This window comes from Lonchura striata, chromosome 34, assembly GCF_050655825.1.
Source record: "Lonchura striata isolate lonStrDom1 chromosome 34, ASM5065582v1, whole genome shotgun sequence".
Taxonomy (NCBI): Eukaryota; Metazoa; Chordata; class Aves; order Passeriformes; family Estrildidae; genus Lonchura; species Lonchura striata.
This window is the reverse complement of record NC_140736.1, coordinates 4,788,106-4,816,017: the sequence shown is the minus strand read 5'-3', so window position 1 is coordinate 4,816,017 and position 27,912 is coordinate 4,788,106. Positions and strand designations below refer to the sequence as shown.

Here is a 27,912-nt window from a genome sequence, read left to right as displayed (position 1 = left end):
ATTAGCCCCCATAGCCCCTATAGCCCCCATAGCCCCTATAGCCCCTATAGCCCCCACAGCCCCTATAGCCCCTATAGCCCCCACAGCCCCTATAGCCCCTATAGCCCCTATAGCCCCTATAGCCCCTATAGCCCCCACAGCCCCTATAGCCCCTATAGCCCCTATAGCCCCTATAGCCCCCACAGCCCCTATAGCCCCTATAGCCCCCATAGCCCCTATAGCCCCTATAGCCCCCACAGCCCCTATAGCCCCCATAGCCCCTATAGCCCCTATAGCCCCTATAGCCCCCTATAGCCCCTATAGCCCCAAGCCCCCCGAGCCCCCCCAAGCCCCCCAAGCCACGCCCCCTGCCCAGGCCCCGCCCCCTGGCGGCCGCGCACGCGCACTGCGCCGGGCCCATCCCGCGGCCGCGGACCCGCAGGTACCGGAGGGGGGGGGGGGCGGAATTTGGGGAGGGGTCGGTGCCGGTACCACCCCGGGGGGTGCCTGGGGGTCGTTCCCGCTGTCCCCCGGTCCTTCAGCCCCGGCCCCGCCCCGCCCCGGCCCCGCCATCCCCGGCCGCGCTCCCTGCGCATCCCTCGGGCCCGGCGCGGCCCCGGCTCGGGTGGGGGGCGCATCCCGGAGCCCCCTCCCCATTTTCAGGGACGCATCCGCAATCCCGGGGACCCCTCCCCATCCCGGGGACCCCCGGCCTGGCCCCCGCGCAGCCCGGTGCCTCCATCCCGGTCCCTCCCTGCATCCCCATCCTCCCCTGCATCCCGGAGCCCCCTCCCCATCCCGGGCCCCTACGCATCCCGGAGCCCCCTCCCCATTCTCGGGGACCCCTCCCCATCCCGGGGACCCCTCCCCATCCCGGGGACCCCCGCCAGGCCCCTCCTTCGTCCCGGTGCCCCCATCCCCATCCCAGTCCCTCCCAGTATCTCGATTTCCCCCGGGATCCCGGTGCCCCCTCCCCATTCCCGGTGCCCCCTCCCCATTCTCGGTGCCCCCTCCCCATCCCGGGGACCCCTCCCTACTCTCGGTGCCCCCTCCCCACTCCCGGTGCCCCCTCCCCACTCCCGGTGCCCCCTCCCCACCACCGGTGCCCCCTCCCCATTCTCGGTGCCCCCTCCCCATTCCCGGTGCCCCCTCCCCATTCTCGGTGCCCCCTCCCCATCCCAGTCCCGGTGCCCCCTCCCCAGTCCCGGTGCCCCCTCCCCATTCCCGGTGCCCCCTCCCCATCCCAGTCCCGGTGCCCCCTCCCCACTCCCGGTGCCCCATCCCCACCCCCGGTGCCCCCTCCCCACTCCCGGTGCCCCATCCCCACCCCCGGTGCCCCCTCCCCACTCCCGGTGCCCCATCCCCACCCCCGGTGCCCCCTCCCCATTCCGGTGCCCCCTCCCCACTCCCGGTGCCCCCTCCCCATTCCCGGTGCCCCCTCCCCATCCCAGTCCCGGTGCCCCCTCCCCACTCTCGGTGCCCCCTCCCCATTCCCGGTGCCCCCTCCCCATACCGGGTGCCCCCTCCCCACCCCCGGTGCCCCCTCCCCATTCCCGGTGCCCCCTCCCCATTCCCGGTGCCCCCTCCCCATCCCACTCCCGGTGCCCCCTCCCCAGTCCCGGTGCCCCCTCCCCACTCCCGGTGCCCCCTCCCCATCCCAGTCCGGTGCCCCCTCCCCATTCCCGGTGCCCCCTCCCCATTCCCTCTCCCCCTCACCTCGGCAGCCCAAGGGGGGGGTCCATCCCCCCCAAACCCCCCCAAACCCCCCCTGTCCCCCCCCAGGCCTCGCCATGACCAAGGAGCGCGGGGGGGACCCCCCGGCGGGGGGGGCGCCGCCCCCCGACCCCCCCAGCCCGGTGGTGGAGCGGCGCAAGAAGCCGATGGTTCACCCCGCCGCCCCCGCGCCCCTGCCCAAGGACTACGGTGAGACCCCCCCCAAAAAACGGCACCCCAAAAAAAGGGACCCTCCCCAAAAAACGGGACCCAAAAAATGGGACCCTCCCCAAAAAACGGGATCCCAAATCATTGGACACTCCCCAAAAAACGGCACCCCAAAAAACGGGAACCCCCCCAAGAAACGGGATCCCAAATCATGGGACACTCCCCAAAAAACGGGACCCCAAAAAACGGGACCCTCCCCAAAAAACGAGACCCCAAAAAACGGGACCCTCCCCAAAAAACGGGACACCAAAAAACGAGACCCTCCCCAAAAAACGGGATCCCAAATCATGGGACCCTCCCCAAAAAACGGGACCCCAAAAAACGGGACCCTCCCCAAATCACGGGATCCCAAATCACGGGACCCCAAAAGAGGGACCCTCCCCAAAAAACGGGACCCTCCCCAAAAACGGGACCCCAAAAAAGGGACCCTCCCCACAAAAAGGGACCCCCACAGCGGATAGGAAACCCCCCAAAAAGGGACCCACTCAGGGACAGGGACCCCCCCCAGGTGACAACAACCCCCCCAGGGCACTGAGACCCCCCCCAGGGCACAGAGACCCCCCCCCAGGCCACAAAGGACCCCATGGGGACCCCCAAAATTGCCCAGAGTGACTCTGGGGGGTTTCTCTGCTGGCTGATTTGGGGCTGAGCATTTTGGGGGTGCAGCCCCCCAGATGACAACGACCCCCCCAAAAGTGACCCCCGAGTTGACAATGACCCCCCCCCGGGGCACAGAGACCCCCCCCCCAGGGCACAAAGGACCCCATGGGGACCCCCCAAAATTGCTCAGAGTGACTCTGGGGGGTTTCTCTGCTGGCTGATTTGGGGTTGAACATTTTGGGGGTGCAACCCCCCAGATGAGAACGACCCCCCCAAAAGTGACCCCCGAGGTGAAAACGACCCCCCCAGGGCACTGAGACCCCACCCAGGGCACTGAGACCCCCCCCAGGGCACAAAGGACCCCATGGGGACCCCCAAAATTGCTCAGAGTGACTCTGGGGGGTTTCTCTGCTGGCTGATTTGGGGCTGAGCATTTTGGGGGTGCAACCCCCCAGATGACAACGACCCCCCCAAAAGTGACCCCCGAGGTGAAAACGACCCCCCCAGGGCACAGAGACCCCCCCCAGGCCACAAAGGACCCCATGGGGACCCCCCAAAATTGCTCAGAGTGACTCTGGGGGGTTTTTCTGCTGGCTGATTTGGGGCTGAGCATTTTGGGGGTGTCCCCCCCGTGTCCCCCCACCCCAGCCTTCACCTTCTTCGACCCCAACGACGCGGCGTGCCGGGAGATCCTGCTGGACCCCCGCACCACCGTGCCCCAGCTCTTCGCCATCCTGCGCCAGTGGGTGCCGCAGGTGCAGCACAGCGTGGACCTCATCGGCAACGAGGTGGGCGCGGGGGGCTCGGGGGGTCCCGAGGCGGTTTGAGGGGGTCCTTAGGGGGTTTGGGGGGGATCTGAGGGGGTTTGGGGGGATCTGAGGTGGTTTGGGGGGGATCTGAGGGGGTCTGGGGGGGATCTGAGGGGGTTTGGGGGGATCTGAGGGGTTTGGGGGGGATCTGAGGGGTTTTGGGGGGATCTGAGGGGGTTTGGGGGGATCTGAGGGGATGTGGGGGGGATCTGAGGGGGTTCGGGGGTCCTGAGTCAGGTTTGGGGGGGATCTGAGGGGGTTTGGGGGGGATCTGAGGGGGTTTGGGGGGTCCTCAGGGGGTTTGGAGGGGATCTGAGGAGATTCAGGGGTCCTGAGTCAGGTTTTGGGGGGATCTGAGGGGTTTGGGGGGATCTGAGGGGGTTTGGGGGGATCTGAGGGGGTTCGGGGGGTCCTGAGTCAGGTTTGGGGGGATCTGAGGGGGTTTGGGGGGGATCTGAGGGGTTTTGGGGGGATCTGAGGGGGTTTGGGGGTCCTGAGTCAGGTTTGGGGGGGATCTGAGGGGGTTTGGGGGGATCTGAGGGGGTCTGGGGGGGATCTGAGGGGTTTTGGGGGGATCTGAGGGGGTTTGGGGGGGATCTGAGGGGTTTCGGGGGTCCCGAGTCAGGTTTGGGGGCGATCTGAGGGGGTCTGGGGGGATCTGAGGGGGTTCAGGGGTCCTGAGTCAGGTTTGGGGGGGATCTGAGGGGGTTTGGGGGGTTCCTCAGGGGGTTCGGGGGATCTGAGGCGGTTTGGGGGGTTCCTCAGGGGGTTGGAGGGTTGCTGGTGGGGGTTTGGGGGAGATCTGAGGGATGTCCCCAGTGTCCCCAGGTTGTCCCTGGGGTGTCCCTGAGGTGGCACTGGGGTGGCACTGGTGACATTGGGATGTCCCCAGTGGAACTGAGGTGTCCCTGGGGATGTCCCTGGTGGAATTGAGGTGTCCCTGGGGATGTCCCTGGTGTCCCTGAGGTGTCCCTGGGGATGTCCCTGGTGTCCCTGGGGATGTCCCTGGTGTCCCTGGGGTGTCCCTGGTGTCCCTGGGGTGTCCCTGGGGTGTCCCTGGGGTGTCCTTGAGGTGGCACTGGGGTGGCACTGGTGACATTGGGATGTCCCTGGTGGAATTGAGGTGTCCCTGGGGATGTCCCTGGTGTCCCTGGGGTGTCCCCGGGGTGTCCCTGAGGTGGCACTGGGGTGTCCCTGGTGTCCCTGGGGTGTCCCCGGGGTGTCCCTGAGGTGTCTCTGGGGATGTCCCTGGTGTCCCTGGGGATGTTCCTGGTGTCCCTGGGGATGTCCCTGGTGTCCCTGGGGTGTCCCCGGGGTGTCCCTGAGGTGGCACTGGGATGTCCCTGGTGTCCCTGGTGTCCCTGGGGTGTCCCTGGGGTGTCCCTGGGATGTCCCTGGTGTCCCTGGGGTGTCCCTGGGATGTCCCTGGTGTCCCCGGGGTGTCCCTGGGATGTCCCTGGTGTCCCTGGTGTCCCTGGGGTGTCCCTGGTGTCCCCGGGGTGTCCCTGGGGTGTCCCTGGTGTCCCTGGGGATGTCCCTGGTGTCCCCGGGGTGTCCCTGGGGTGTCCCTGGGGTGTCCCTGCGGTGTCCCCGGGGTGTCCCCACCACGTCCCCGTGTCCCCGCAGATCCTGCGCCGCGGGTGCCACGTGGATGACCGGGACGGACTGACGGACATGACGCTGCTGCACTACGCCTGCAAGGCCGGCGCCCATGGCGTGGGTGGGTGACAGCGACGGGGACAGGGCCACCGTGTCCCCAGCGTGTCCCCAAGGTGTCCCCAAGGTGTCCCCAGGGTGTCCCCAGCGTCACTGATGTGGCTGGGTGACAGCGACGGGGACAGGGCCACCGTGTCCCCAGCGTGTCCCCAAGGTGTCCCCAAGGTGTCCCCAGGGTGTCCTCAGGGTGTCCTCAGGGTGGGTGGGTGACAGGGACAGGGCCACCGTGTCCCCAGGGTGTCCCCAAGGTGTCCCCAGGGTGTCCCCAATGTCCCCAGGCTGTCCTCAGGGTGTCCCCGGTGTGGGTGGGTGACAGGGACAGGGACAGGGACAGGGTCACCATGTCCCCACCGTGTCCCCAGTGTCCCCAATGATGTCCCCGATGTCCCCCAATGTCCCCAGTGTCCCCAATCCCTCCAATGTCCCCAGTGTCCCCAGTGCCCCCCATCCCCTCAATGCCCCCAATGTCCCCGCTGTCCCCAATGTCCCCAATGTCCCCAATGTCCCCAGTGTCCCCAATGCCCCCAATGTCCCCCAATGCCCCCAATGTCCCCCAATGTCCCCAGCGTCTCCAATGTCCACAATCCCCCCGATGTCCCCAATGTCCCCAATCCCCCCGCTGTCCCCAATCCCCCCGATGTCCTCTGATGTCCCCAATGTCCCCAGTGTCCCCAGTGTCCCCAATGTTCCCAATGTCCCCAATCCCCCCGATGTCCCCAATGTCCCAATGCCCCCACTGTCCCCAATCCCCCCAATCCCCCCAATGTCCCCAGTGTCCCCACTGTCCCCAATCCCCCCGCTGTCCCCAGTGTCCCCAGTCCCCCCGATGTCCCCAATCCCCCCACTGTCCCCAGTGTCCCCAATCCCCCCACTGTCCCCGCTGTCCCCAATCCCCCTGCTGTCCCCAATCCCCCCGCTGTCCCCAGTGTCCCCAATCCCCCCAATGTCCCCAGTCCCCCCAATGTCCCCAATGTCCCCAGTGTCCCCAATGTCCCCAATCCCCCCGCTGTCCCCACTGTCCCCAATCCCCCCGCTGTCCACAATCCCCCCGCTGTCCCCACTGTCCCCAGTCCCCCCGCTGTCCCCAGTGTCCCCAGTCCCCCCGCTGTCCCCAATCCCCCCGCTGTCCACAATCCCCCCGCTGTCCCCACTGTCCCCAGTCCCCCCGCTGTCCCCAGTGTCCCCAATCCCCCCGCTGTCCCCGCTGTCCCCAGGTGACCCCGCGGCCGCCGTCCGTCTGTCCACGCGGCTGCTGGCGCTGGGCGGGGACGCGGGGCTGCGCAGCCGCTGGACGCACATGAACGCGCTGCACTACGCCGCCTACTTCGACGTGCCCGAGCTCATCCGCACCCTGCTGCGGGCGGCCGCGCCCCGAGGTGGGCACCCCAAATCGGGAACGGCACCCCAAATGGGGAATGAGCCCCCCAGTTGGGAACGGCACCCCAAATGGGGAATGAGCCCCCCAAAATGAGAATGAGACCCCTAAATCGGGAATGACACCCCCAAATCGGGAATGAGACCCCCAAATTGGGAATGAGACCCCAAAATGGGGAATGAGACCCCTAAATCAGGAATGAGACCCCCAAATAGGGAACGGAACCCCAAATGGGGAATGAGACCCCTAAATGGGGAATGAGACCCCTAAATCGGGATTGAGACCCCCAAATGGGGAATGAGACCCCCAAATTGGGAATGAGACCCCCAAATAGGGAACGGCACCCCAAATGGGGAATGAGACCCCCAAAATGAGAATGAGACCCCTAAATCGGGAATGAGACCCCTAAATCGGGAATGAGACCCCCAAATAGGGAACGGCACCCCAAATGGGGAATGAGACCCCCAAATGGGGAATGAGCCCCCCAAAATGAGAATGGCACCCTCAGAGAGGGAATGGCACCCCCAGTTCGGGATTGGCACCCCAAGTTCGGGAATGGCACACCCAAATCGGGAATGAGCCCCCCAAATGGGGAATGAGCCCCCCAAAATGAGAATGAGATCCCTAAATCGGGAATGAGCCCCCCAAATTGGGAATGAGCCCCCCAAATCGGGAATGAGACCCCTAAATCGGGAATGAGACCCCCAAATAGGGAACGGCACCCCAAATGGGGAATGAGCCCCCCAAAACGAGAATGAGACCCCTAAATCGGGAATGAGACCCCCAAATGGGGATTGAGCCCCCCCAAATCGGGAATGAGACCCCTAAATCGGGAATGAGACCCCTAAATCTGGATTGAGACCCCCAAATGGGGAATGAGACCCCCAAAATGGGGAATGAGCCCCCCAAAATGAGAATGGCACCCTCAGAGAGGGAATGGCACCCCCAGTTCGGGATTGGCACCCCCAATTCGGGATTGGCACCCCCAGATCGGGAATGGCACCTCAGGATTGGGAATGAGACCCCCAAATCGGGAATGAGCCCCCCAAATCGGGATTGGCACACCCAAATCGGGAATGGCACCCCCAGTTTCGGGATTGGCACCCCAAGTTCGGGATTGGCACCCCCAGTTCGGGAATGGCACTCCCAGTTTAGGAATGGCACCCCCAGTTCGGGAATGGCACCCCCGGATTGGGAATGAGACCCCCAGTTTGGGATTGGCACCCCCAAATCGGGAATGGCACCCTCAAAATTGGGATTGGCACCCATGGATCCCAGATGGCTCCCCCAGTTTGGGAATGGCACCCCCAAAATCGGGAATGACCCCTCACATAGCCGTGCCTCAGTTTCCCCCCTACATTTGGTGGTTTCGGGGTCCCCTAGTGCCCCGTGCCTCAGTTTCCCCCAATGCTTTCTGGGTTTTTGAGGTTTCACCATGACCGTGCCTCAGTTTCCCCCGGGATTTTTCGGATCCACTTTAGATTTTTGGGATTCCCCCCCATACATCCACCACCCCCTGCCCTTTTTGGGGTTCCCCGTGCCTCAGTTTCCCCCCTACATTTGGTGATTTGGGGGTCCCCTAGTGCCCCGTGCCTCAGTTTCCCCCAATGCTTTCAGTGGTTTTGAAGTTTCACCATGACCGTGCCTCAGTTTCCCCCAGGATTTTTCGAATCCACTTTGGATTTTTGGGATTCCCCCCCATACATCCACCACCCCCGGCCCTTTTTGGGGTTCCCCGTGCCTCAGTTTCCCCCCTACATTTGGTGATTTGGGGGTCCCCTAGTGCCCCGTGCCTCAGTTTCCCCCTCTGCTTTTGGTGTTTTTGAGGTTTCCCTCTTGCCGTTCCTCTGTTTCCCCGGGGATTTTTCCAATCCACTTCGGATTTTTGGGATCCCCCCCATACATCCACCACCCCCTGCCCTTTTTGGGGTTCCCCGTGCCTCAGTTTCCCCCCGAATTTCCCGCAGTGCTGCACTCGACCTGCAGCGATTTCAGCCACGGCACCGCGCTGCACATCGCGGCCTCCAACCTGTGCCTGGGGGCGGTGCGCTGCCTGCTGGAGCACGGCGCCGACCCCGCCCTCAGGGTACGGGGGGATTTTGGGGGGTCCTGGGGGAATTTTTGGGGGTCCTGGGGGGATTTTTGGGGTGGGGGGCTCAGGGAGGGTCAGGGTTTTTTGGGAGATTTGGGATTTGGGGTTTGGGATGGGGTTTGGGTTGGGGGCGCTGCCTGCTTGAGCACGGCACCGACCCCGCCCTCAGGGGGGATTTTGGGGGGTCCTGGGGGGTTATTTTGGGGGTGAGGGGCTCGGGGAGGGTCGGGAGTTTGGGGGGATTTGGGATGGATCAGGGATTTTGGGGGAATTGGGATTTGGGGTTTGGGGTTGGGGTTGGGGGCGCTGCCTGCTGGAGCACGGCGCCGACCCCGCCCTCAGGGTACAGGGGGATTTTGGGGGGTCCTGGGGGGATTTTGGGGTGGGGGGCTCGGGGAGGGTCAGGGTTTTTTGGGGGATTTGGGATTTGGGGTTTGGGATTTGGGGTTTGGGGTTTGGGTTTGGGGTTTGGGGTTTGGGATTTGGGGTTTGGGGTTTGGGATTTGGGGTTTGGGATTTGGGGTTTGGGGTTTGGAATTTGGGGTTTGGGATTTGGGGTTTGGGGGTTGGGGTTTGGGGTTTGGGATTTGGGGTTTGGGGTTTGGGATTTGGGGTTTGGGATTTGGGATTTGGGGTTTGGGGTTTGGGGTTTGGGGTTTGGGATTTGGGGTTGGGGTTTGGGATTTGGGATTTGGGGTTTGGGATTTGGGGTTTGGGGTTTGGGATTTGGGGTTTGGGGTTTGGGGCGCTGCCTGCTGGAGCACGGCGCCGACCCCGCCCTCAGGGTACGGGGGGATTTTGGGGGGTCCCGGGGGGTTTTTGGGGGTCCTGGAGGGGTTTGAGGGGTCCTGGAAACACACGGGGGATTTGGGGCGTCCTGAGGACACATTGGGGGGTTCCTGAGGAGTTTTGGTGCCACCAAAACCTCCGGAGAGCTGGGTTTCACCTGGGGATCCACCAGGCCACCTGTAGCCACTTGTGGCCACCTGTAGCCACCTGTGGTCACCAGATGGGGGGTCTGATGGATTTAGGGAGTCTTGGGGACACAGTGGAGGGGTTCTGGGGAGTTTTGGTGCCACCAAAACCTCCGGAGAGCTGGGTTTCACCTGGGGATCCACCTGTAGCCACCCGTGGCCACTTATGGTCACCTGTGGTCACTTATGGTCACCTGTGGTCACCAGATTTGGGGTCCTGATGGGTTTGGGGGTCCTGGGGACACAGGGGGGATTTGGGGCGTCCTGAGGACACAATGTGGGGGTTCTTTACAAGTTTTGGTGCCACCAAAATCTCCGGAGACCTGGGTTTCACCTGGGGATCCACCAGGCCACCTGTAGCCACTTGTGGCCACCTTTGGCCACCTGTGGTCACCAGATGGGGGGTCTGATGGATTTAGGGAGTCTTGGGGACACAGTGGAGGGGTTCTGGGGAGTTTTGGTGCCACCAAAACCTCCAGAGACCCAGAACATCCTGGGCTTCCCCTGGGGAGCCACCAGGCCACCTGTGGCCACTTATGGTCACCTGTGGTCACCAGATTTGGGGTCCTGATGGGTTTGGGGGTCCTGGGGACACAGGGGGGATTTGGGGCGTCCTGAGGACACAATGTGGGGGTTCCTGAGGAGTTTTGGTGCCACCAAAACCTCCGGAGAGCTGGGTTTCACCTGGGGATCCACCAGGCCACCTGTGGCCACTTGTGGCCACCCATGACCACCTGTGGCCACCAGATGGGGGGTCCTGGGGGGGTTTTGGGGGTCCTGGGGACACATTGGGGGTTCTTGACGAGTTTTGGTGCCACCAAAACCTCCGGAGAGCTGGGTTTCACCTGGGGATCCACCAGGCCACCTGTGGCCACTTGTGGCCACCTGTGGTCACCAGATTTGGTGTCCTGATGGGTTTGGGGGTCCTGGGGACACAGGGGGGATTTGGGGAGTCCTAGGGACACAATGTGGGGGTTCCTGAGGAGTTTTGGTGCCACCAAAACCTCCGGAGACCTGGGTTTCACCTGGGGAGCCACCAGGCCACCTGTAGCCACTTGTGGCCACCTGTAGCCACCTGTGGTCACCAGATGGGGGGTCTGATGGATTTAGGGAGTCTTGGGGACACAGTGGAGGGGTTCTGGGGAGTTTTGGTGCCACCAAAACCTCCGGAGAGCTGGGTTTCACCTGGGGATCCACCTGTAGCCACCCGTGGCCACTTATGGTCACCTGTGGTCACTTATGGTCACCTGTGGTCACCAGATTTGGGGTCCTGATGGGTTTGGGGGTCCTGGGGACACAGGGGGGATTTGGGGCGTCCTGAGGACACAATGTGGGGGTTCTTTACAAGTTTTGGTGCCACCAAAATCTCCGGAGACCTGGGTTTCACCTGGGGATCCACCAGGCCACCTGTAGCCACTTGTGGCCACCTTTGGCCACCTGTAGCCACCTGTGGCCACCAGATGGGGGTTCCTGGGGTGGTTTTGGGGGTCCTGGGGACACAGTAGAGGTTCCTGAGGGATTTTGGTGCCACCAAAACCTCCAGAGACCCAGAACATCCTGGGCTTCCCCTGGGGAGCCACCAGGCCACCTGTGGCCACTTATGGTCACCTGTGGTCACCAGATTTGGGGTCCTGATGGGTTTGGGGGTCCTGGGGACACAGGGGGGATTTGGGGCGTCCTGAGGACACAATGTGGGGGTTCCTGAGGAGTTTTGGTGCCACCAAAACCTCCGGAGAGCTGGGTTTCACCTGGGGATCCACCAGGCCACCTGTAGCCACTTGTGGCCACCTGTAGCCACCTGTGGTCACCAGATGGGGGGTCTGATGGATTTAGGGAGTCTTGGGGACACAGTGGAGGGGTTCTGGGGAGTTTTGGTGCCACCAAAACCTCCGGAGACCTGGGTTTCACCTGGGGATCCACCAGGCCACCTGTGGCCACTTGTGGCCACCTGTGGTCACCAGATTTGGGGTCCTGATGGGTTTGGGGGTCCTGGGGACACAGGGGGGTTTTGGGGGATCCTCTGGACACATTGGGGGTTCCTGAGGAGTTCTGGTGCCACCAAAACCTCCGGAGAGCTGGGTTTCACCTGGGGATCCACCAGGCCACCTGTAGCCACTTGTGGCCACCTGTAGCCACCTGTGGTCACCAGATGGGGGTTCTGATGGATTTAGGGAGTCTTGGGGACACAGTGGAGGGGTTCTGGGGAGTTTTGGTGCCACCAAAACCTCCGGAGAGCTGGGTTTCACCTGGGGATCCACCAGGCCACCTGTGGCCACTTGTGGCCACCTGTGGTCACTTATGGTCACCTGTGGTCACCAGATTTGGGGTCCTGATGGGTTTGGGGGTCCTGGGGACACAGGGGGGATTTGTGGGTCCTGGGGACACATTGGGGGGTTCCTGAGGAGTTTTGGTGCCACCAAAACCTCCGGAGACCTGGGTTTCACCTGGGGATCCACCAGGCCACCTGTAGCCACCCGTGGCCACCTTTGGCCACCTGTAGCCACCCGTGGCCACCGCAGACGCCCCCCGGTTGTCCCCCCCAGAACAGCAAGGGCCAGGTGGCGGCCGAGGTGGTGCCGGACCCCACGGACATGGCGCTGGACCGGGCGGAGGCGGCGGAGGCGGCGCGGGAGCTGCGGCGGCTGCTGCTGGACGCGGTGCCGCTGAGCTGCAGCCTGCCGCGCGTCACCCTGCCCAACTACGACAACCTGCCCGGCACGCTGATGCTGCTGTGCCTGGGGCTGCAGCTGGGGGACCGGGTCCGGCTGGACAGCGGGAAGGTGTGTCACCTGTGTGTCACCCCCTGTGTCACCCTAAACCCATCCCATGTCACCCTGTGTCACCCCCGTGTCACCCTAAACCTGCCCCATGTCACCCTGTGTCACCCCCGTGTCACCCCCCGTGTCACCCTCTGTGTCCCCTGTGTCACCCTAAACCCATCCCATGTCACCCTGTGTCACCCCCGTGTCACCCTAAACCTGCCCCATGTCACCCTGTGTCACCCCCGTGTCACCCTCCTGCTGCTGTGCCTGGGGCTGCAGCTGGGGGACCGCGTCAGGCTGGACAGCGGCAAGGTGGGTGTGTCACCTGTGTGTCACCCTGTGTCACCTGTGTCACCCTCTGTGTCACCTGTGTCACCCCTGTGTCACGCCTGTGTCACCCTCCTGCTGCTGTGCCTGGGGCTGCAGCTGGGGGACCGCGTCCGGCTGGACAGCGGGAAGGTGTGTGTGTCACCTGTGTCACCCTGTGTCACCCTGTGTCACCCCCGTGTCGCCCCTGTGTCACCTGTGTCACCCTCTGTGTCCCCTGTGTCACCCTAAACCCATCCCATGTCACCCTGTGTCACCCCCGTGTCACCCTAAACCTGCCCCGTGTCACCCCTGTGTCACCCCCGTGTCACCCCCCGTGTCACCCTCTGTGTCACCTGTGTCACCCTAAACCCATCCCATGTCACCCTGTGTCACCCCTGTGTCACCCTAAACCCATCCCATGTCACCCTGTGTCACCCCCCGTGTCACCCTCCTGCTGCTGTGCCTGGGGCTGCAGCTGGGGGACCGCGTCAGGCTGGACAGCGGCAAGGTGGGTGTGTCACCTGTGTCACCTGTGTCACCCTAAACCTGCTCTGTGTCACCCCTGTGTCACCCTAAACCCATCCCATGTCACCCCCCGTGTCACCCTCCTGCTGCTGTGCCTGGGGCTGCAGCTGGGGGACCGGGTCCGGCTGGACAGCGGGAAGGTGTGTCACCTGTGTGTCACCCTCTGTGTCACCTGTGTCACCCTAAACCCATCCCATGTCACCCTGTGTCACCCCTGTGTCACCCTAAACCCATCCCATGTCACCCCTGTGTCACCCCCGTGTCACCCCTGTGTCACCCTCTGTGTCCCCTGTGTCACCCTAAACCCATCCCATGTCACCCTGTGTCACCCCCGTGTCACCCTAAACCTGCCCCGTGTCACCCCTGTGTCACCCCCGTGTCACCCCCCGTGTCACCCTCTGTGTCACCTGTGTCACCCTAAACCCATCCCATGTCACTCTGTGTCACCCCTGTGTCACCCTCCTGCTGCTGTGCCTGGGGCTGCAGCTGGGGGACCGCGTCCGGCTGGACAGCGGGAAGGTGGGTGTGTCACCTGTGTCACCCTGTGTCACCCTGTGTCACCCCCCGTGTCACCCCCTGTGTCACCCTCTGTGTCACCCTAAACCCATCCCATGTCACCCCTGTGTCACCCCCGTGTCACCCCCCGTGTCACCCTCTGTGTCACCTGTGTCACCCTAAACCCATCCCATGTCACCCTGTGTCACCCCTGTGTCACCCTAAACCTGCCCTGTGTCACCCCTGTGTCACCCCCGTGTCACCCCCCGTGTCACCCTCTGTGTCACCTGTGTCACCCTAAACCCATCCTATGTCACCCCTGTGTCACCCTCTGTGTCACCTGTGTCACCCTAAACCCATCCCATGTCACCCTGTGTCACCCCTGTGTCACCCTAAACCTGCCCCGTGTCACCCCTGTGTCACCCCCGTGTCACCCCCCGTGTCACCCTCTGTGTCACCTGTGTCACCCTAAACCCATCCCATGTCACCCTGTGTCACCCTAAACCCATCCCATGTCACTCTGTGTCACCCCTGTGTCACCCTAAACCCATCCCATGTCACCCTGTGTCACCCCCCGTGTCACCCTCCTGCTGCTGTGCCTGGGGCTGCAGCTGGGGGACTGCGTGCGGCTGGACAGCGGGAAGGTGTGTCACCTGTGTCACCTGTGTCACCTGTGTCACCCTAAACCTGCCCCGTGTCACCCTGTGTCACCCTAAACCTGCCCTGTGTCACCCTCCGTGTCACCCTCCTGCTGCTGTGCCTGGGGCTGCAGCTGGGGGACCGCGTGCGGCTGGACAGCGGGAAGGTGTGTCACCTGTGTGTCACCCTGTGTCACCCCTGTGTCACCCTAAACCCATCCCATGTCACCCCTGTGTCACCCCCTGTGTCACCCTCTGTGTCACCCTAAACCCATCCCATGTCGCCCCTGTGTCACCCCTGTGTCACCCTCTGTGTCCCCTGTGTCACCCTAAACCCATCCCATGTCACCCTGTGTCACCCCCGTGTCACCCTAAACCTGCTCTGTGTCACCCCTGTGTCACCCTAAACCCATCCCATGTCACCCCCCGTGTCACCCTCCTGCTGCTGTGCCTGGGGCTGCAGCTGGGGGACCGGGTGCAGCTGGACAGCGGGAAGGTGGGTGTGTCACCTGTGTCACCCTCTGTGTCACCTGTGTCACCGCTGTCTCACCTGTGTCATCCCTGTGTCACCTGTGTCACCCTAAACCCATCCCATGTCACCCCGTGTCACCCCCGTGTCACCTGTGTCACCCTAAACCTGCCCTGTGTCACCTGTGTTACCTGTGTGTAACCTGTGTCACCCCTATGTCACCCCTGTCACCCCAAACCCATCCCATGTCACCCCTGTGTCACCTGTGTCATCCCTGTGTCACCCCAGTGTCCACCCCCGTGTCACCTGTGTCACCCTAAACCTGCCCCGTGTCACCTGTGTCACCTCAGAGCCACTCAGGGCATCCTCAAACACCCCCTGGGTCACCTGTGCCACCCCAATGTCACCTGTGTCACCTGTGTCACCCCAATGTCACCTGTGTCACCCCAAAGATGCCCTGTGTCATCCCAATGTCACCTGTGTCACACCTGTGTCACACCTGTATCACCTGTGTCACCCCAAACATGTCCTGTGTCATCCCAATGTCACCTGTGTCACCTGTGTCACTCAAATGTCACCTGTGTCACCTGTCACACCTGTGTCACCTGTGCCACCCCAATGTCACCTGTGTCACCCCAAAGATGCCCTGTGTCATCCCAATGTCACCTGTGTCACCTGTGTCACCCCAAACATGTCCTGTGTCATCCCAATGTCACCTGTGTCACCTGTCACACCTGTGTCACCTGTGCCACCCCAATGTCACCTGTGTCACCCCAAACATGTCCTGTGTCATCCCAATGTCACCTGTGTCACCTGTGTCACCCCAAACATGTCCTGTGTCATCCCAATGTCACCTGTGTCACCTGTCACACCTGTGTCAACAATGTCACCTGTGTCACCTGTGCCACCCCAATGTCACCTGTGTCACCCCAAAGATGCCCTGTGTCATCCCAGTGTCACCTGTGTGTCACCTGTGTCACACCTGTGTCACACCTGTGTCACCTGTGTCACACCTGTGTCACCTGTGCCACCTGTCACACCTGTGTCAACAATGTCACCTGTGTCACCTGTGTCACTCCAATGTCACCTGTGTCACCCCAAACCTGCCCTCTGTCACCCCGGTGTCCCGTGCCAGGTGGGCACGCTCCGGTTCTGTGGCACCACGGCCCCGGTTGGGATTTTGGGATTTTTGTAGGATTTGGGGTTTTTTCAGGATTGGGTGTTTTTTGGGGTGTTTCTGGGGTATTTCGGGGGTCTGTTTTTGGGGTCCGGGTGTCACCCCGGTGTCCCGTGCCAGGTGGGCACGCTCCGGTTCTGTGGCACCACGGCCCCCGCTGCGATTTCGGGGTTTGGGATTTTGGGATTTTTGTAGGATTTGGGATTTTTTTTAGGATTGGGTGTTTTTTTGGGTGTTTTTGGGGTATTTCGGGGGTCTGTTTTTGGGGTCTGGGTGTCACCCCGGTGTCCCGTGCCAGGTGGGCACGCTCCGGTTCCGTGGCACCACGGCCCGTGCTGGGATTTCGGGGTTTTGGTTTTTACGGTTTAGGTTTTTCTGTAAGATTTGGGGTTTTTTTGGGGTGTTTTTGGGGTATTTCGGGGGTCTGTTTTTGGGGTCCGGGTGTCACCCCGGTGTCCCCGTGCCAGGTGGGCACGCTCCGGTTCTGTGGCACCACGGCCCCGGTTGGGATTTTGGGATTTTTGTAGGATTTGGGATTTTTTTTAGGATTGGGTTTTTTTGGGGTGTTTTTGGGTGTTTTTGGGGTATTTCGGGGGTCTGTTTTTGGGGTCCGGGTGTCACCCCGGTGTCCCGTGCCAGGTGGGCACGCTCCGGTTCTGTGGCACCACGGCCCCGGTTGGGATTTTGGGATTTTTGTAGGATTTGGGATTTTTTTTAGGATTGGGTGGTTTTTTGGGGTGTTTTTGGGGTATTTTGGGGGTCTGTTTTTGGGGTCCGGGTGTCACCCCGGTGTCCCCGTGCCAGGTGGGCACGCTCCGGTTCTGTGGCACCAGGGCCCTGGTTGCGATTTCAGGGTTTGGGATTTTGGGATTTTTGTAGGATTTGGGATTTTTTTCAGGATTGGGTTTTTTTGGGTTTTTTTGGGGTGTTTTTGGGGTATTTCGGGGGTCTGTTTTTGGGGTCCGGGTGTCACCCCGGTGTCCCGTGCCAGGTGGGCACGCTCCGGTTCTGTGGCACCACGGCCTTCGCCAGCGGTCAGTGGGCCGGGGTGGAGCTGGACGAGCCCGAGGGGAAGAACGACGGCAGCGTGGGGGGGGTGCGCTACTTCATCTGCCCCCCCAAAACCGGTACGGACCCCCGGGATCCCCCCCCGGGACCCCCGGGACCCCCTGGGACACCCTGGGGTCAACCAGGACCCCCAGGACCTTCAGGAACCCCTTGGGACCCCCGGGACCCCCCCCGGGACCCCCGGGAACCCCTGGGACCCCCTGGTGTCAACCAGGACCCCCAGGACCTTCAGGAACCCCTTGGGACCCCCAGGAACCCCTGGGACCCCCCCCGGGACCCCTGAGACCCTCCTGGGACCTTCGGGACCCCCAGGGACCCCCGGGAACCCCTGGGGTGGGGCTGGGACCCCCTAAACACTTCAGGACACCCCCAGGACCCCCTGAGACCCCCCGGGACCCCCCCGGGACCTCCAGGACCCCCTGGGACCCCTGAGACCCTTCTGGGACCCTCCCAGGACCCCTTGGGACCCCTGGGACCCCCCCTGGGACCCCCAGGAACCCCTGGGACCCCCCGAGAACCCCTCGGGACCCCCGGGAACCCCTGGGACCCCCCGGGATCCCTGAGACCCTCCTGGGACCCCCAGGAACCCCTGGGACCCCCCGAGAACCCCTTGGGACCCCCGGGAACCCCTGGGACCCCACCCGGGACCCCTGAGACCCTCCTGGCACCTCCGGGACCCCCGAGAACCCCTGGGACCCCCGGGAACCCCTGGGGTGGGGCTGGGACCCCCTAAACACCTCAGGACACCCCCAGGACCCCCTGGGACCCCTGAGACCCCCCTGGGACCCCCCGGGACCCCCCCAGGACTCCTTGGGGCCCCTGGGACCCCCCTGGGACCCCCTGAGGTGGGGCTGGGATCCCTCGGGACCTCTGGGACCCCCTGGGATCAACCTGGACCCCCAGGACCCTCCTGGGACCCCTGGGCACCCCCTGGGACCCCCTGGGATCCCCCGGGACCCTCCTGGGACCCCTGGGCACCCCCTGGGACCCACAGGGACCCCCTGGGACCACCCAGGACCCCCCAGTATCCCCGGGACCCCCCAGCACCCACTGGGACCCCCCAGGACACCCAGGACCCCCAGGGACCCCCAGGACCCCCAGGGACCCCTTGGAGTGAGGTTGGGACCCCCCCACACACCCCTAGGACCCCCAGGGGTGGGGGTGGGACCCCCTGGGACCCCCTAAACACCCTGGGACCCCTCTGGGGTGGGGCGGGGATCCTCCGGGACCCCTGGGACCCCCGGGACCCCCCAAGACCCCCGGGACACCCTTGGGACCCCCAGGGGTGGGGGGGGATCTCCTGGGGGGGCTTCCCTGGATCTTTTGGAGGTGTGGGGGGGTTGGACTGGTCCATACTGGGTTATACTGGTCTGTACTGGTTTATACCGGTCCGTGCTGGTCCATACTGGTCCATACTGGTCCATACTGGTCTGTACTGGTCCATGCTGGTCCTTACTGGTTTATACTGGTCTTTACTGGTCCTTACTGGTTTGTACTGGTTTATACTGGTCCATACTGGTTTGTCCTGGTTTATACTGGTCCTTACTGGTTTGTACTGGTTTGTACTGGTTTATACTGGTCCATACTGGTTTGTACTGGTTTATACTGGTCCTTACTGGTCCTTACTGGTTTGTACTGGTTTATACTGGTCCTTACTGGTTTGTACTGGTTTATACTGGTTTATACTGGTTCTTACTGGTTTGTACTGGTTTATACTGGTCCTTACTGGTTTATACTGGTCCTTACTGGTTTGTACTGGTTTGTACTGGTTTATAGTGGTCCTTACTGGTTTGTACTGGTTTATACTGGTCATTACTGGTTTGTACTGGTTTGTACTGGTTTATACTGGTCCTTACTGGTCCTTACTGGTTTGTACTGGTTTGTACTGGTTTATACTGGTCCTTACTGGTCCTTACTGGTTTGTACTGGTTTATACTGGTCCTTACTGGTTTGTACTGGTTTATACTGGTTTATACTGGTTTGTACCGGCCGCAGGCGTCTTCGCCTCGGTGTCCCGGATCTCCAAGGCCGAGGAGCAGCCGCCGGCGCCGTCGCCCCCCCCGAGCCCCCCGGGACCCCCGGCCCGAGCCCCCCACAAATCCCGCAAGGACAAGAGAGGTATGGACCCCCCCAAAATCCCGGGGACACCCCCAAAAATCCCGGGGAAACTCCCGAAATCCAGGGAAACCACCCCAAAAATCTGCGGGAACCAACCCAAGTACAGGGGGACCCCCAAAATCCACGGGGACCCCCAAAAATCCCCTGAAAGCCCCCCAAAATCCCGGGGGACTCCCAAAATCCAGGGAAACCACCCCAAAAATCTGCGGGAACCAACCCAAGTACAGGGGGACCCCCAAAATCCACGGGGACCCCCAAAAATCCAGGGGACACCCCCTGAAACCCTCCCAAAATCCCGGGGGACTCCCAAAATCCCCTGAAACCCCCCCAAAATCCTGGGGGACTCCCAAAATCCAGGGGAACCCCCAAAATCCCCTGAAACACCCCAAAATCCCGGGGACACCCCCAAAATCCATGGGGACTCCTAAAAATCCCGGGGACACCCCCAAAATCCCCTGAAACCCCCCCAAATCCTGGGGACACCCCCAAAAATCCCAGGGGAACCCCCAAAATCCCATGGAACACCCCCAAATCCCGGGGACACCCCCAAAATCCCCTGAAACCCCCCCAAAATCCCGGGAGAATCCCAAAATCCAGGGAAAGCACCCCAAAAATCCGGGTGAACCAACCCAAATACAGAGGGGACCCCCAAAATCCCCTGAAAAGCCCCAAAAATCCCAGGCAACTCCCAAAATCCACAGGAACCCCCGCAAAATACAGGAGGACCCCCAAAATCCACGGGAATGACCCAAAAATCCAGGGAAACACCCCCCCAAATACAGGGGAGCACCCCAAATTTAGGGGAACCCCCAAAATCCATGGGAACCCCCCAAAATCTAGGGAAACCCCCAAATATCCTCGGGACCTCCCCCCCAAAACCTATGGAAAGCCCCAAAATCCAGGGGAACCCCCTGAAACCGCCCCAAAATCCCCGGAAACGCCCCAAAAATCCCGGGGAAAACACCAAGGGATGGGTGTGGCAGGGTGTGGCCTGGATGGGCGTGGCCGGGGTGGGCGTGGTCACCATGGCCACGCCCCCAGGGACCCAAAACTCAATGGGGCGTGGCCTGGGTGGGCGTGGCCTGGGTGGGCGTGGTCACTCTGGCCCCCGCCCACATGGTCCCAAAAGTCGATGGGGGCGTGGCCTGGGGTGGGCGTGGCCGGGATGGGCGTGGCCGAGTGGGCGAGGTCACTCTGGCCCCGCCCCCAGGGTCCCAAAAAGTTGATGGGGGAGTGGCCTGGGTGGGCGTGGCCGGGGTGGGCGTGGTCACTCTGGTCCCGCCCCCAGGGACCCAAAAGTCAATGGGGGCGTGGCCTGGGGGGCGTGGCCGGAATGGGCGTGGCCGGGTGTGGCAGTGATGGGCGTGTCCAGGATGGGCGTGGTCACCATGGCCCCTCCCCCAGGGTCACAAAAGTCGATGGGGGCGTGGCCTGGGGTGGGCGTGGCCAGGATGGGCGTGGTCACTCTGGCCCCGCACCCAGAGTCCCAAAATTCTATTGGGTCATGGCCTGGGGTGGGCGTGGCCAAGATGGGCGTGGTCACTCTGGCCCCGCCCCCAGGGTCACAAAATATGATGGGGCGTGGCCGGGTGGGCGTGGCGGGGGCGTGGCCGGGGGGCGTGGTCACTCTGGCCCCGCCCCCAGGGACCCAAAAGTCAATGGGGGCGTGGCCTGGGGGGCGTGGTCGGAATGGGCGTGGCCGGGTGTGGCAGTGATGGGCGTGTCCAGGATGGGCGTGGTCAGCATGGCCCCGCCCCCAGGGTCACAAAAGTCGATGGGGGCGTGGCCTGGGTGGGCGTGGCCTGGGTGGGCATGGCCTGGATGGGCGTGGTCACTCTGGCCCCGCCCCCAGGGTCCCAAAAGTTGATGGGGGCGTGGCTGGGCGTGGTTATAATGGGTGTGTCCAGGGTGGGCGTGGCCTGGGGTGGGCGTGGCCTGGGGGTGGGCGTGGCCTGGGGGTGGGCGTGGCCTGGGGGTGGGCGTGGCCGGGGTGGGCGTGGTCACTCTGGCCCCGCCCCACGGACCCAAAAGTCAATGGGGGCGTGGCCTGGGGGTGGGCGTGGCTATGGTGAACGTGTCCGGGATGGGCGTGGTCACTCTGGCCCCGCCCCCAGGGACCCAAAAGTCAATGGGGGCGTGGCCTGGGGTGGGCGTGGCCTGGGGGTGGGCGTGTCCGGGATGGGCGTGGTCACTCTGGCCCCGCCCCCAGGGACCCAAAAGTCAATGGGGGCGTGGCCTGGGGTGGGCGTGGCCTGGGGGTGGGCGTTTCCGGGGTGGGCGTGGTCACTCTGGCCCCGCCCCAGGGTCCCGGAAGCGCGCCGGGGCGTGGCTGGACCGCGAGGGCCGGCGCGTGGCGCCCGGGGACGCCGTGCTGGTGGCCGGGCAGCGCCAGGGCCGGGCCCGCTTCTACGGCCGCACCGACTTCGCCCCCGGTGAGACCCCCGCCCGCCCTGAGAGACCCCCACCCAAACCGGGACCCCCACCCAAATCGGGACACCGACCCATGGAGAGACCCCCACCCAAACCGGGACCCCCACCCAAACCGGGACCCCTACCCAAATCGGGACCCCGACCCACACGGAGAGACCCTGACCCAAATCGGGACCCCGACCCAAATCGGGACCCTGACCCAAATCGGGACCCCGACCCACGGAGAGACCCTGACCCACACAGAGAGACCCTGACCCAAATTGGGACCCCGACCCACGGAGAGACCCTGACCCACACGGAGAGACCCCGACCCAAATCGGGACCCCGACCCACGGAGAGACCCCGACCCACACGGAGAGACCCTGACCCAAATCGGGACCCCGACCCACGGAGAGACCCCGACCCACACGGAGAGACCCTGACCCAAATCGGGACCCCGACCCACGGAGAGACCCTGACCCACACGGAGAGACCCCGACCCAAATTGGGACCCCGACCCACGGAGAGACCCTGACCCACACGGAGAGACCCCGACCCAAATCGGGACCCCGACCTACGGAGAGACCCCGACCCACACGGAGAGACCCCAACCCAAATTGGGACCCTGACCCACGGAGAGACCCCGACCCACACGGAGAGACCCCGACCCACACCGGGACCCCTCCCCAGGGGTGGGCCGCCCCCCAGAATGAGACCCCCTTGAGGCACCCCCAAGACCCCCGGGATGGGACCCCCACCCTGGGATGGGACCCTCCGAGACGCCCCTGTGACCCCCGATGTCCCCAAGTCCCCCTGATATCCCCAATGTCCCCCCAATCCCCCCAATGTCCCCAGTGTCCCAAATGTCCCCAATGTCCCCCCAATGTCCCCCCAATGTCCCCACTGTCCCCAATGTCCCCAAATGTCCCCAAATGTCCCCGATGTCCCCAGTGTCCCCAGTGTCCCAAATCCCCCCAATGTCCCAAAATGTCCCCAATGTCCCCCCAATGTCCCCCCAATGTCCCAAAATGTCCCCAGTTTCCCCAATGTCCCCAATCCCCCCAATGTCCCAAAATGTCCCCAGTGTCCCCAAATGTCCCCAATGTCCCCGATGTCCCCAGTGTCCCCAGTGTCCCCAATGTCCCAAATCCCCCCAATGTCCCCAATGTCCCCGATGTCCCCGATGTCCCCAGTGTCCCCAATGTCCCCAATGTCCCAAATCCCCCCAATGTCCCAAAATGTCCCCAATGTCCCCCCAATGTCCCCCCAATGTCCCCAATGTCCCCAATCCCCCCAATGTCCCCACTGTCCCCAGTGTCCCCAAATGTCCCCAATGTCCCCAGTGTCCCCAATGTCCCCAATGTCCCAAATCCCCCCAATGTCCCAAAATGTCCCCAATGTCCCCCCAATGTCCCCCCAATGTCCCCAATGTCCCCAATCCCCCCAATGTCCCCAATGTCCCAAAATGTCCCCAGTGTCCCCCCCAATGTCCCCGCTGTCCCCAGGGTACTGGTTCGGGGTGGAGCTGGACTCGGCGGGCGGCAAACACGACGGCTCCGTTTTCGGGGTGCGCTACTTCACCTGCCCCCCCAAACACGGCGTCTTCGCACCCCCCTCCCGCGTCCAGAGGTGCGGGGGGACACGGGGGGACACGGGGGGGACATGTGGGGACACGGGGGGACACGGGAGGGACATGAGGGGACATGGGGTGACACGGGAGGAACATGGGAGGACATGGGGAGGACAGGGGGGGACACGGGAGGGACATGGGGGGACATGTGGGGACACGGGGGGGACACGGGGAGGACACGGGAGGACACGGGGGGGACACGGGGGGACATGGGGGGACACGGGAGGGACATGGGGGGACACGGGGGGACACGGGGGGACACGGGGGGGACACGGGAGGGACATGGGGGGGACACGGGAGGGACATGTGGGGACACGGGGGGACATGTGGGGACACGGGAAGGACAGGGGGGGACACGGGAGGGACACGGGGGGACATGGAGGGGACAGTGGGGGACACTGGGGTGGGACAGTGGGGTCCAGGGAGGTGACGGGGGACACGGCAAGGTCACCAGGGGTCACTGGGATGTGGGGGTGGGGAGGGACACGGGGCCAGGGGTCATCGGGAGGTCACACAGGGGTCACCGAGGGGTCGCAGGGGTCGCCGAGGGGACACGGGGGTCACCCCCTGTCCCCGTGTCACCCCCAGGGTCGGGGGGCCCAAGGAGGAGCCCGGGGACGGCGGCGCCGAAAAGAAGGGACAGCCCGTCACAGGTGAGGGGCGGGGCCACGCGATGAGTGACGGGTGGGGGAAAGTGATTGACAGGTGGGTGGGGCAGTGATTGACAGGTGGGTGTGGCAATGATTGACAGGTGGGCGGGGCAGTGATTGACAGGTGGACGGGGCAGTGATTGACATGTGGGCGGGGCAGTGATTGACAGGTGGGTGTGGCAGTGATTGACATGTGGACAGGGCAGTGATTGACAGGTCGTGTGGCAGAGATTGACAGGTGGGCGTGGCAGTGATTGACGGGTGTGACAATGATTGACAGGTGAATGTGACAATGATTGACAGGTGGGTGTGACCATGACAGGTGGGCGGGGCAGAGCAGTGATTGACAGGTGGGTGTGGCAATGATTGACAGGTGGGTGTAGCAGTGATTGACAGGTGGGCGGTACAGTGATTGACAGGTGGGCGGGGCAGTGATTGACGGGTGGGTGTGGCCGTGATTGACAGGTGGGCGTGGCAGTGAATGACGGGTGAATGTGACAATGATTGGCGGGTGGGTGTGACCATGACAGGTGGGCGGGGCAAGGCAGTGATTGACAGGTGGGCGGGGCAGTGATTGACAGGTGGGCGGGGCAGGGTTGGCACTGCTGATTGGCTGTTGTGGGTGATGTGACCATGTCCCCCCATGTCCTCCATGTCCTCCATGTCCCCCCGTGTCCCCCATGTCCCCCCATGTCCTCCATGTCCTCCATGTCCCCCCGTGTCCCCCATGTCCCCCCATGTCCCCCGTGTCCCCCGTGTCCCCCATGTCCCCCGTGTCCCCCATGTCCCCATGTCCCCCCATGTCCCCACGTGTCCCCCATGTCTCCCCGTGTCCCCCGTGTCCCCCCATGTCCCCATGTCCTCCCGTGTCCCCCATGTCCCCATGTCCCCCCATGTCCCCCGTGTCCCCATGTCCCCCCGTGTCCCCATGTCCTCCCGTGTCCCCCATGTCCCCATGTCCCCCATGTCCCCCCATGTCCCCCATGTCCCCCATGTCCCCCCATGTCCCCCGTGTCCCCGTGTCCCCGCAGTGTCACAGCCCAAGCGCTTCCCGGCCGTGCGGACCCCCAAGGACATCACATCCGAGAGCTCCTTCTCCAGGTGGGGACAGGGACAGGGACACCCCGGGGTGGCTTTGTCCCCGGGGCGTGGCTTTGTCCCCACACTGTCCCCAGACGTGGCCCTGTCCCCAGGGGTGTCCCTGGGGGTGTCCCTGTCCTTGCTGGGGTGTCCCTGTCCCCAGGGGTGTCCCTGGGGGTCTCCCTGTCCTTGCTGGGGTGGCCCTGTCCCCAGGGGTGTCCCTGAGGGTGGACCTGTCCTTGCTGGGGTGTCCCAGGAGTGTCCCCAGGGATGTCCCAGGGGTGTCCCCAGCGATGTCCCCATGTCCCCAGGGATGTCCCCATGTCCCCGTGTCCCCAGGGATGTCCCCAGCGATGTCCCCGTGTCCCCAGGGATGTCCCCAGGGGTGTCCCCAGGGGTGTCCCCATGGCTGTCTCCCTGTCCCCAGGGGGGTGTCCCTGTCCCCGTGTCCCCAGGGGTGTCCCCATGTCCCCCTGTCCCTCTGTCCCCGTGTCCCCAGGGATGTCCCCATGTCCCCAGGGGTGTCCCCAGGGATGTCTCAGTGGTGTCCCCAGGGAAGCCCCCGTGTCCTCGTGTCCCCATTGGTGTCCCCAGGGGTGTCCCCCTGGGTGTCCCCAAGGATGTCCCCATGTCCCCCTGTCCCCGTGTCCCCAGGGGTGTCCCCATGTCCCCGTGTCCCCAAGGATGTCCCCAGGGATGTCCCCCTGTCCCCGTGTCCCCAGGGGTGTCCCCATGGGTGTCCCCATGGGTGTCCCCACATCCCCGTGTCCCCAGGGGTGTCCCCATGGGTGTCCCCAGGGGTGTCCCCATGTCCCCATGTCCCCAGGGGTGTCCCCAGGGGTGTCCCCATGGGTGTCCCCAGGGGTATCCCCATGTCCCCATGTCCTCAGGGGTGTCCCCAGGGATGTCCCCGTGTCCCCATGGGTGTCCCCAGGGATGTCCCAGGGATGTCCCCATGTCCCCGTGTCCCCATGGGTGTCCCCATGGGTGTCCCCGGGGTGTCCCTGGGATGTCCCCATGTCCCCATGGGTGTCCCCAAGGACGTCCCAGGGATGTCCCCATGTCCCCGTGTCCCCAGGGATGTCCCCGTGTCCTCAGGGGTGTCCCCAGGGGTGTCCCCATGGGTGTCCCCGGGGTGTCCCTGGGATGTCCCCATGTCCCCATGGGTGTCCCCAGGGACGTCCCAGGGATGTCCCCATGTCCCCGTGTCCCCAGGGATGTCCCCGTGTCCCCATGGGTGTCCCCATGGGTGTCCCAGGGGTGTCCCTGGGATGTCCCCGTGTCCCCAGGGGTGTCCCCAGGGGTGTCCCCATGGGTGTCCCCACGTCCCCGTGTCCCCATGTCCCCAGGGGTGTCCCCAGGGGTGTCCCCGTGTCCCCAGGGGAGTCCCCAGGGATGTCCCAGGGGTGGTCCTTGGATGTCCCCGTGCCCCCATGGGTGTCCCCATGGGTGTCCCCGGGGTGTCCCAGGGGTGTCCCCATGGGTGTCCCCATGGGTGTCCCCGTGTCCCCATGGGTGTCCCCAGGGGTGTCCCCGTGTCCCCAGGGGAGTCCCCAGGGATGTCCCAGGGGTGTCCCCATGGGTGTCCCCAGGGATGTCCCAGGGGTGTCCCCCTGTCCCCGTGTCCCCATGGGTGTCCCCATGTCCCCATGTCCCCATGGGTGTCCCCATGGGTGTCCCCATGTCCCCATGGGTGTCCCCATGGGTGTCCCCGTGTCCCCAGGCTGCTGTTCTGCTGCTGGTTCCCGTGGATGCTCCGGGCCGAGATGCAATCCTAACCCCCCCCGCCCCTCCCCCCCCCACCGCCCCTCCCCCACCCAGTGCCTTGGAGCCCCTCCCCCACCCGGGAGCCGTGATGTGACCCCCCCCATCCCCCCCTGTCCCCCCCTGTCCCCTCCCCCTCCTCCCGGGCTGTTCCTTCTGGAACATTCCGCACTGGGGGAGGGGCGTTGGGCGTGGCCCCTCCCCCAAATTTGGGCCCAAACCTGCCAATAACAGCGATGGGGGAGGGGCCAGACCCCCCAAAACCCCCCCAGAACCCCAAAACCCCAAATTTGGGCCCAAACCTGCCAATAACAGCGATGGGGGAGGGGCCAGACCCCCCAAAACCCCCCCAGACCCCCCAAAACCCCAAATTTGGGCCCAAACCTGCCAATAACAGCGATGGGGGAGGGGCCAGACCCCCCAAAACCCCCCCAGAACCCCAAAACCCCAAATTTGGGCCCAAACCTGCCAATAACAGCGATGGGGGAGGGGCCAGAACCCCCAAAACCCCAAATTTGGGGGTCTTCACTCTGGAATCTATCAATTAATTAATTAATTAAGGGGGTTGAGGCCACGCCCCTTCCCGGGCCATTTTGGGGGTCCCAAATCCCAATTTTTGGGCTGTTCACTCCGGAATTTATCGATTATTTTTTTGGGGGGGGGATCCATGCCACGCCCACCACTCCCCAAATTTTTTTTGGTGAATCCACCCCCCCCCCCCATAAAATAATTAGGGCTGTTCTCTCCGGAATTAATGAATGAATTAATTAATTAACGTCGGGAATTGATGCCACGCCCCTTTCCCGGATAATATTTTGGGGATATCGATCAAAAAATATCAAAATTTTGATATTTTTTTTTTTTAGAATTTATTTATTTATTTTCTGCCCCCCTCCCGACCCCTCCCCAAAACCAGGGCCCGAGGTGGGGGAGGGGTCCCAGAGGGTCCCTCCTGGCCGCCCCTCCCCCACCCCCGCAGGAGCAATAACGCCCCTCCCCCACCCCCGCTCGTGTCAGTGGCTTTAATGTCCCCAAATTGTCCCCAAAAATGTCCCCTCCCCCCCAAAAATGTCCCCTCCCCCCCCCCGCTGCCGCATGGGCCCCCCCGGAGCCGCTTCTGCCACCAATAAAATCCTTTGTACCGGAAAATTGGGGGAAATTCGGGGGGAAATGGGAAAATTGGGAAAAAATGGAAAAATTGGGGGAAATAATGGGGAAAAATTGGGAGAAAATGGCAAAATTTGGGGGGGGGGGAATGGAAAATAAATGGGGAAATTTTGGGGGGAATGGAAAAAATGCGGAAATTGGGAAATTTTGGGGGGAAATGGGGAA

General features: G+C 63.5%; 1 protein-coding gene across 1 annotated transcript; it reads left to right on the top strand.

Annotated features, from left to right (window-relative positions):
* Window positions 1-362: 362 nt before the first annotated feature.
* Window positions 363-27,729, top strand: CLIP3 (CAP-Gly domain containing linker protein 3). Its single transcript, XM_085564702.1, has 14 exons — window positions 363-421; window positions 1,762-1,902; window positions 3,169-3,308; window positions 4,956-5,049; window positions 6,260-6,421; window positions 8,388-8,506; window positions 12,030-12,266; window positions 16,853-16,988; window positions 18,925-19,047; window positions 21,351-21,479; window positions 22,962-23,085; window positions 23,675-23,739; window positions 24,768-24,837; window positions 26,540-27,729. Exons 2-14 carry the CDS (start codon window positions 1,770-1,772, stop codon window positions 26,592-26,594), a joined length of 1,587 nt encoding a protein of 528 aa, XP_085420828.1. The 5' UTR covers window positions 363-421; window positions 1,762-1,769; the 3' UTR covers window positions 26,595-27,729.
* The last annotated feature ends 183 nt before the right edge of the window (window positions 27,730-27,912 follow it).

What these genes read in the sequence shown, in the direction of transcription:
- CLIP3 (XM_085564702.1), top strand. Translation starts at nt 1,770, where the DNA reads ATGACCAAGGAGCGCGGGGGGGACCCCCCGGCGGGGGGGGCGCCGCCC. An exon ending in GCGGGCGGCCGCGCCCCGAG is followed by an intron (nt 6,422 to 8,387) that starts GTGGGCACCCCA and finishes AATTTCCCGCAG; the next exon opens with TGCTGCACTCGACCTGCAGC. An exon ending in CCGCACCGACTTCGCCCCCG is followed by an intron (nt 21,480 to 22,961) that starts GTGAGACCCCCG and finishes CGCTGTCCCCAG; the next exon opens with GGTACTGGTTCGGGGTGGAG.